The sequence below is a fragment of the Drosophila mauritiana genome, chromosome 3L (assembly GCF_004382145.1).
Source record: "Drosophila mauritiana strain mau12 chromosome 3L, ASM438214v1, whole genome shotgun sequence".
Classification (NCBI taxonomy): domain Eukaryota; kingdom Metazoa; phylum Arthropoda; class Insecta; order Diptera; family Drosophilidae; genus Drosophila; species Drosophila mauritiana.
Window position 1 is genome coordinate 6,150,065 of NC_046669.1, and position 9,443 is coordinate 6,159,507.

Below are 9,443 nucleotides of genomic sequence, written 5' to 3' on the forward strand. Positions count from 1 at the left end.
ATCCTAAGAAATATTTTTCAGTGCAGCAACACTTTACGAAGAGGCTCGCAGTTTTTTCTAAGGCCGCGGGGCGAGGCAAATTTGTGTGCATTATATTTTTTCTATTTTTTTTTATTTTCCTCGATTTTCTTCAGTTTTTCATTTTGCTGCCTCTAAGGTTTTTCCTCAGCTATTTTAGCTCAGTTATAAATTACGCCGAGTGTGTTTGTGTGTGTGTTACATAATCTAAGTGCTGAAATCTGTGGCATCCACTTGAGAGCAAATGCAAACAGCAACGGAGAGAGTGAGACGAGGGTCAGTGGCAGGGGCATCTCTGGAACCTATTGTTCTAGAGGCCCCCACAATGTAGCTGGGAAATCAGGAGGGGCGAAAAGCTCGAAGAAGTCGCTGGAGCTGCTGCAGAACTTGACCGCCACTCTCATAATAGAGTCATAAAATTTTAGTGCGCCGCTTGGCCAACTTGCCGCTCAGCCCGCGATATCGGGGAACCCCCGTGGCGCCACGGAGTCAAAGCCGTTTCGCTTTGCTGGCCATTGTCCCGGCCATTTACTCGGACCATAGAAATATATAATTGTGATTAATTATACGACATAAAAGTGCTTTAGATTTAGCATTTTGATGCATTTATTAACCAAAAATCACTTGAAACTCTCCACCGAGCATTCTCCTTCGCCACTGGATCTATTATCAATTGTAATAAAAGTTGGCCTTTTAAATTTAAAGCTGGCATTATTTGGGGCGTTGCAGCTGATGCGGGCAGTGGATCGGGGAGTATTTATGGATTATCCACGATATGGGCGAAATCCAAATAAGTAGTTGTGAAATTTGATAACCAACTTGATTAAGGTTAATTTTATTTGGATTTCACAGGACTATGGGTTATAGCAATTCGTTGGGGGTTACTTGAAGTCTTATTACAATATTTAAGTCCACAGATACATAAAATTGTGAATGACTGATGTGTCTTAAAATTTTAAGACAAGTAATTACAGAGAAAGCTTTAAAATGAGCTATTCGAATGATTCCTACTTGCCATTGTAGAGCAGATCGTACTTCAAAGAGCCAGTGCATCCCACCTGGTCTCCCTAGGAGCAACCTTAATTGAGTTCATACGGCGCATTTTTGATTGTCAGCGTTGTCATGGCCAGCGGACGAGTGGCCAACGGACGGAATGGAGTACATCGCGGCACAGGACAGAATCCCAGCGACAATGGAGCAGTCGAGGAGCTGGCTTCGTTATCACACAGAACATGGCAGCACATGGGAATTGCAGCCTCCTGGTGACGACCGCACTCTCTGGATGGCAGGGACAATGGATGGATGGGGAGCCTTTGGGGGGCAGGAGCTATGCATTCGGACAAGAGCCGCCGAAGGCAGTGGCAGTGGCAGTGGCGGTGGTAGAGCCAGAACCAGAGTCTCTGAATCAGAAACAGAAACAGATTCCCTGACAAGAGCAATCCATCCACAAAGGCAAAGGCATTTCATGCTCATCAAATGCGTTGACATTGAACAATTGCGCGTAATGTTGTCGTACACTTGACAAGCGCGCAAATTGTAGTGCTACCTGTACTTGAGCCGCAATTTTGCTCAAAGCGAAAGCTCCATCGCCGTCAGTCCCCAAAATCGATCTATGTTTGGTCTAGCCGAAAACCTACCACTACCTACTGCTTTTGATGGAAATTGGCAGAGTTGTCTGTCTGTCTGATTGCTGCGACGTTTGTCGTTTGTCGTTTGCCGTTTGATGTTCGCTGTTTGTGGCCTTAATGAAGCGAACGACATTCACCGGACAAGTTCCAACGTATCTGCCACAACCAAGTCCAGTCTCCACATCTCAGCCACTAGCCAAATATGCGGCGACAAGTCCTCACTAAATGCTATCCAGATTAATAAGTCCCAGCCGTGTGGGTGATGTGAGCCTCATGTGGAGCAGCGAGGTACGATAGTAAAAGTCAAAAGTTGCCCCAGGCCAGACGAACTACGAGATATGTCTTACCACACTCAAACAAAACGTATCTTTTAGTAAGCTTAGGTAAGGTGTTGGTAAATCCACCTTGACAACTAAGTTAAAATTTAATATCTTATCCTAAATCATCAACTAAACATAAATGGACTGACAGCCAGAAGTATGCTCAACTAGAAGTTTTAGTGAAGAATTCTCTGTTTCATTTACTTAATTTAATTGGCTCCGAAGTTTGGTTCGTTAATATTTCCTTATAAGAAGAGCGAATGATATGCTTTACTGATACTGACGATTTCAAATGATTTTTCTTAAAGTGCATCACCACTCCACCTTCGATTTTGGGGCTACCAAATTTGGCCAAGGCAATATTTTGTTCGTTTGGCAGGCCGTTAGAGATTTGCAAAAGGTAAAACTGTAAAATGCATTTCGGTTTGCCTTAAATGGAGCGGGGAAAAGCCAGCAGAACGCACGATAACGAAAGAAAAGTGCAAACATTGTTGCAGAACCGCACCGAGTGTGCAAATTTGCCTTTCGATGCCGACCAGGCTAGAAATCCGAAGACTGGTAACATGCATTCGAAACTGGGATCCGAACAACAATGGGCCAACAATGGCAGAGTGGCAACGAGAGGCTCTCGGATAATCGGCTGGCACTCGAAGACTGCTCCTTGGATTTTAAGTGGACGTCATTCCCGAGTATTCGCCAATAATTGCAGTTGCAAATATGAGTTTTCCCATTTTCCGTTCCCCATTTCCCAGTTCCCAGGCCGTGGCAGCTGCAAAGTTCTCGGCCAGCAATTGCCGTAATGAGCAATAAGTTCCTGCGTTATTTATTCAGTAATTCCACACCTCGTATGCGTATAAAACAGTTCACCGTTTCAGGTCATCGGGCACACCTACTATTTGCATTGGATCGGATTGAAAGATGACCGAGCTGCGAAGTGAGCGGAGAAATGGTAATTGGGATCGATTCTTTGGACCGTTTTTCGAAAGTTGGGCTGTTTTCAAGGCTCCCCAGGCGAAGTCCCGACACATTATCGCCTACTGGACTCGGGATCAATTGAAGTATGATTTTAAAAGAATCTTTAGAGTTTGTATATAAGAAATATATGTTATTTACAGAGCCCTCGGATTTTACATGAACTCTGAGCAACGCCGTTTGCCCAGGATTGTGGCCTGGCAATATTTTGTTTCGATCCAACTAGCAATATCACTGGCATCTCTGTTTTATGGTATCAGTGAATCCATCGGTGATATTGTCAATCTGGGACGAGATCTGGTCTTCATAATAACGGTTCGAAGAAAACGATCTCTTTGGTTTATAATTAGTAACAATTAATAACTTAAAATTCTCAGATCATATTTATTTGCTTCAGACTCGTGTTCTTTGCTCAATATGCTGGTGAATTGGATGTCATAATCGATGCTCTCGAGGACATTTATCATTGGAGTATAAAAGGACCTGCAAGAAAGGAAGTGCAAGAAACCAAGCGTTTGCATTTCCTATTGTTTATGGCCTTGGTCATTACTTGGTTCAGCTTTCTTTTACTTTTTATGCTGATAAAAATATCCACACCTTTTTGGATTGAATCGCACACATTACCCTTTCACGTCGCTTGGCCCTTTCAACTTCACAATCCATCGATGCATCCGATTGCCCATATCATCATCTTTGTATCCCAAAGCACCACTATGTTGTATTTCCTGATTTGGCTTGGTGTTTTTGAGAATATGGGTGTGTCTTTATTTTTTGAGCTAACTTCTGCTCTAAGGGTTTTATGCATCGAACTAAGAAATCTTCAGGAACTTTGCCTGGGCGATGAAGATATTATGTACAGAGAGCTTTGTCGAATGACCAAGTTCCATCAGCAAATAATAATGTAGGTATCTGGCCTGAAGCTATACACTACTATATCTCTCTCTTTGTTGATAGACTTACAGATCGCTGCAACCATATATTCAATGGGGCGTTTATAATGCAAATGTTGATTAACTTTCTGCTCGTCTCATTGTCACTTTTCGAAGTACTGGCAGCCAAGAAGGATCCCCAAGTGGCAGCCGAGTATATGATTATTATGCTAATGACTCTGGGACACCTCTCATTCTGGTCAAAATTCGGAGATATGTTTTCCGAAGAATCGGAGCAAGTAGCCTTGGCTGTCTACGAAGCGTATGACCCGAATCTTGGATCCAAGTCAATCCACCGACAGTTTTGTTTCTTCATTCATAGAGCTCAAAAGCCATTAATCATGAGGGCAACACCATTTCCACCTTTTAATTTAATGAACTATATGTTTGTAAGTAACATTCTAAGCAGTTGTCTGTGCTTAATTGATAATTTGCCTTTGCAGATTCTAAAGCAGTGCTATTCAATTCTGACCATATTAGCAAACACGTTGGAGTAGATTTATAGGGCTCTTAACATCTAATTTAAACTCTCTTAACAACATCTGATCATTACTTACAGAAACATAATTAGGACACAAACGCTTTGCTTGTAAAATAAATGCATTAACACACTTGCGGGTTTATTAAATCAGTCTCAACTCTGAAAGTAACATCGACCATTTTTGGGGCCACTCAAAGAAAGTTCAGCAAGGAGCCTGCATTTTATGCATGCGACCCCAAAAGGTCGCCACTGCACCCGATGCAACTTGGAATACTGTTCCCAACCGTCCGAAGATTGGGCTCATAAATTGCAATTGTGTGCGGAGCTCTGGAAACTGGAAGCTGGTTTTCTTTCAGACCGATGGATGTTGGCTGCTGGTCGCTGGCGTTTGACTGCTCCGTCATTAGCTTGATTGAATCTTATTGTTGGCAATTAACCTTCGCAGCGATGGGGCCAAACGTCTGAGGGTCTGTGGGGCTACGATCCTGACATTCTGCAGCATGGACGAGGCAAATAACTTCATTTGCCACGAAAACATGGCATAACATGCCATCTTCCTGGGCCACACTAATTGCCAACGACAAGGAGCCCAAATTAATTAGTAAACGCCAACGGATAAGGCCAATAAACAATATCCGATTCACTCACATTTGCATGTGCACGAACAAAAACCTGTTAGTTTTGGCCACGAAAAGTGAAAAGCACACCGAAATTTGGCCTGGTTTTTCGGGCGCATTTCACAACAGTGGAAATGCACAACAATACTTTTCTTTCTATTCAAAAGCAATCCTTTTTATTGTATTTCAAGTTATCAGTTTTATTAATAAGTGCAGGTAAGCCAAATAGACCCCACAGTGGGGCGACAAAGTTGAACAGCAAGCGATTTGTCAGACTGCAGTTTCTTTTTCTCGTTGGGGCTCATTTAAAAGCCACTTCCTACTTACATTTGAATATTCGCTATTGCAATTGCAATTGCATTTCGCTTGTGTTTATTTACTTAGACGACTCCGCCGTCTTGTCCCTGATCCCCTGAAGATCCCACTTCCTAGCCGTTTTCCATCTAAATTGCATGCAGCGCCTTTGTCATGACATGACAGCAGCCTAATTCATCATTATGGCTACACAGGACCGACTGCATCGATGGAGCTAAAAACCGGGGGATCGGTTTCGGGAATGCGACGGGGATGGGTGATGGGGGATTGGGGATTGGGGATTGAGAGAGTTTTGTCGCGACTTTCGCTAGACGATTGGCATGAGATGCAGTTGCCAAGTTGCAAGTTTTGCATCTGAACAGCGATCTCGGTGGACTTGGACTGCGACGTGATTCATTCATGCGCAGTAGTTGGATTTTCGCTTGCATGCAGCTGGCTGGCTACGATGATGATAATGATGATGCATGCGGCCGGGCTTAGGAGCTGGTTAGATTTGCCGCGAATCGGTGGCCAGGGAAGTGGGGCACGCCATAAGATGCACTTTAGAAGGCAAAAGTGCACCGTCGATAGGCTGATGATTCGCCTGTCGACATTCAACGAGCCGGGCCAAGACGACGACATTATCGTCGGCAGAAGTCAGGGATGTCAGTGGGAGCTTCAGGACCAGCTCAGTTATTTGTATGGTTTATTATCTCCGCACAATATCGCTCATTGTGGGGGCTTGTCGAGGGGCGGCGGAAAAGTTAGTTATTGAGGGCCACAGCGCCTCAAAGTGAAACTTCTGAGACGCACACTCAAGCCACGCAGAAGTATGAATCTGACTTACGACGCAGGATTTAAATGGGTTCAAATGGAGTCAAGTACACTTGGGAAAAGTATTCAAAAGTATAAAATATGGGTGCAGTTGGCGAAATATAACATCCTTCCGCTATCTCTTTCTTTTATAACTGAAAACTTTTGCACTTGCCTCAAACTGAGAAATGGTTCTTATTAGTACTTAGATAACATGATATCGCATCCGAAACTACATCTTTATTACTCTGACATGCATTATTTCCCCATCTGTCAAGCAGAACTTAAGATCCTAATCGAGTGGCCAAAATCGTGTGACATTGTAAATCGACGACAATAACCGACCCAGTTAACAGGCCCGATTCCATGGCCGCTTTTTGTACACCCAATTTGCTGACATGCGCCAATTCCCGCGAAAAAAAAAAATAACAGCGAAAAGGTGTCAGACAGGCGGTCCGGATTCGGTGGCCGGGCCACTTAATCATCGAAGTCGAACCAAGCAGGACAAATGCCATGCACGACTTCATTATTAGGCAGCCCCATATGCACATCATCATCGCCGCTGAATCGTTGCCATGGACTCGTGACATGGCCGAAGCAGCTCCTCTGATTAGTTTTCCCCCAGTTCCACGGCTCATTTCCCTCTCATCAAGACACGAAAATGCCCCTAAAATTTGTTTGTCAAGCCAGGAGGAGCGGTGGGTCCATTAAATTCCTTGTGGCTTCTGGTGGCTGTCGCTAATGAAGTCATAAAACCGCATGACATTTTCGATGCCTCCGAGGAAAGCCCCTTGGATCTCACTTTTTGTCAGACGATCTTGTTGGTCTCCGGTACACACACACATACTATTTCCTGCTGTCCGAGGGCAGTTCAATCGTTCCAATATGCAAATGCCCCATTCACCCGCTGCCGCCACCCACGGATTGAGGACCGGGTACTGAATGCTCCGATCCATATGACCATATGTTCATATCGGACCCCAAATCTTTCGCTTTCGATTGCGACGAGCTGCGCCCTCCGTCCAAAACACTCCACTCCACTGAACTCGCCTCGTCTAAGCCGGGCTTTATCTGCTCCGAGACGATTTTTTGCATTTCATTTCGTTTCGCCGGCTTCGTGCTGCAAATATGCAAAAATGCAGCAATCTGCGGACAGCACGTTCGGAGGGCCTTTCGTGTCATAAATGGCATAAATATTCCTTCTTGACCGGGCAACCTAAATATTTCCAGCTCTGCAGATGCTGCTTTCCTCGCTGTGGTGAAGGGAAAAAAAATTGTTTTATAACAATGCTAACTTTCACTTTTTCGATTTCGGCAGATCTCCACCGAAATCGAAATTAAATCGTTTTTCATTTTTATGTACTGCTCGATTATTGATGTTCAGTTGCGGGAAATAAATTATCAGTAAACACGCAGGAACTTATTTCATATGCTAAAATGTGAAAACGATTAGTGCCTGGCAAAGCAGATGTTAAGTTCTCGCCTAGTAATTACTATAAACGCTGATACATATTTGCTAATTATCACACAGGCAGGAAACACTCATAAAATTAAATTTACGCATTTGCAATCAGCTTAAAACAGCTAAAATATGAATCAGTCCCTATCTGTTGATTATGAAACTACTTGTAGAAAGTTCTGATTTGCCTACAACTATCTATAAATGTTTAAATCAGAATATTTTTTTCAGTGACCTTCTTGTGTAATATTTAATAAGCATCACACTAGGCAATTCCAGCACTTAGAAATCAGAACTGTTTCGAAATGGATATCCAACGTTTTCTGAAGTTTTTTAAGGTCGGCTGGAGGATTTATCGGGATCCACTGCTGGAGTCTAGCCATTCCTCAATTTACTATTGGCGGGAGCAGATGAAGTATGAAAAAAGGATATGATTTTTCAGCCAAGATTTATAAATGTCTGTTGCAGAGCAATGGCCTTATTTACAACCACAGAAGAACGTCTGCTGCCCCACCGATCTACATGGCACACCTTAGTAAATATTCAAATAGTCATATTTTTTGCTTCAATGGCCTTTGGCTTAACTGAATCCATAGGAGACCATGTTCAAATGGGACGGGATTTGGCCTTCATCCTTGGGGTTAGGGAATTTTACTGTGCTTAAATCTTAAATAACTAATGTCTCTGTTTGCAGGCTTTTTTTATTATGTTCAAGACATATTATTTCTGCTGGTATGGCGATGAGCTTGACCAGGTGACCAGCGATCTGGACGCTCTTCATCCTTGGGCACAGAAGGGTCCTAATCCAGTTGAATATCAGACTGGCAAACGGTGGTACTTCGTAATGGCTTTCTTTTTGGCTACGTTTTGGTCGTTCTTCTTGTGCATTTTCCTATTGTTACTCATAACCTCACCCATGTGGGTCCATCAGCAAAACCTTCCCCTTCATGCGGCGTTTCCTTTTCAATGGCACGAAAAATCGCTTCATCCCATCAGCCACGCTTTGATCTATCTGTTTCAGAGCTATTTTGCAGTGTATTGTCTGACTTGGCTTTTGTGCATAGAGGGACTATCGGTTTGTATTTGTGCGGAAATTACTTTCGCCATTGAAGTTTTATGCTTAGAACTACGCCATATTCATCGACACAATCATGGCCCTAAAGAACTGAGAATGGAGACGAATCGCTTGGTCAAGCTTCATCAGAATATTGTAGAGTCAGTATTAAAACTATCAATATTTTGCCATTTTGACTACAAACCCTGATATAGAATTTTAGATCGCACCAACGACGTTTTCCACGGAACTCTCATAATGCAGATGGGTGTCAACTTTTCCTTGGTGTCCTTGTCAGTTTTGGAAGCCGTGGAGGCCCGGAAGGATCCCAAAGTTGTGGCCCAGTTTGCAGTCCTTATGCTGCTCGCCTTAGGACATCTATCTATGTGGTCGTATTGTGGAGACTTGTTATCCCAGAAGTCATTGCAAATTTCGGAGGCTGCCTATGAGGCATACGACCCCACCAAAGGATCCAAGGATGTTTATAGAGACCTCTGCGTAATAATCACGCGTGGCCAGAAGCCTCTGATCATGAGAGCCAACCCCTTTCCGTCCTTTAATTTAATAAACTACTCCGCTGTAAGGTTCTATAATCACTTAATGCTTTGTAATTTCATTTAATGTTTTTTTTTCAGATACTTAACCAATGCTATGGAATCTTGACATTTCTGCTAAAGACATTAGACTGAATACTAGAGCGGCGGCTTGTAGATACTACAAAACTAAAACAGCTTTTGGCTCACAGTCCTTTCAACAGCCAAGAATTCAATTCCTTATTGAAGAAGTAATAAAGTTGGCTTGGCGAAAAATATTTTGATTGGTTATCACTATATCGAGATCCTGCAATAGATACCAAGC

The 9,443-nt window shown here is 43.2% G+C and overlaps 2 protein-coding genes across 2 annotated transcripts; both read left to right on the top strand.

Annotated features, from left to right (window-relative positions):
* Positions 1–2,884: 2,884 nt before the first annotated feature.
* On the top strand, positions 2,885–4,364 carry LOC117141178 (odorant receptor 65a). Its single transcript, XM_033304515.1, has 5 exons — positions 2,885–3,024; positions 3,082–3,253; positions 3,316–3,839; positions 3,893–4,256; positions 4,311–4,364. The coding sequence occupies exons 1-5, from the start codon at positions 2,885–2,887 to the stop codon at positions 4,362–4,364; spliced, it is 1,254 nt and encodes a 417-aa protein (XP_033160406.1).
* Positions 4,365–7,836: 3,472 nt separating this feature from the next.
* LOC117139648 (putative odorant receptor 65b) lies at positions 7,837–9,431 on the top strand. Its single transcript, XM_033302110.1, has 5 exons — positions 7,837–7,946; positions 8,000–8,171; positions 8,226–8,746; positions 8,801–9,164; positions 9,221–9,431. The coding sequence occupies exons 1-5, from the start codon at positions 7,837–7,839 to the stop codon at positions 9,272–9,274; spliced, it is 1,221 nt and encodes a 406-aa protein (XP_033158001.1). The 3' UTR covers positions 9,275–9,431.
* The last annotated feature ends 12 nt before the right edge of the window (positions 9,432–9,443 follow it).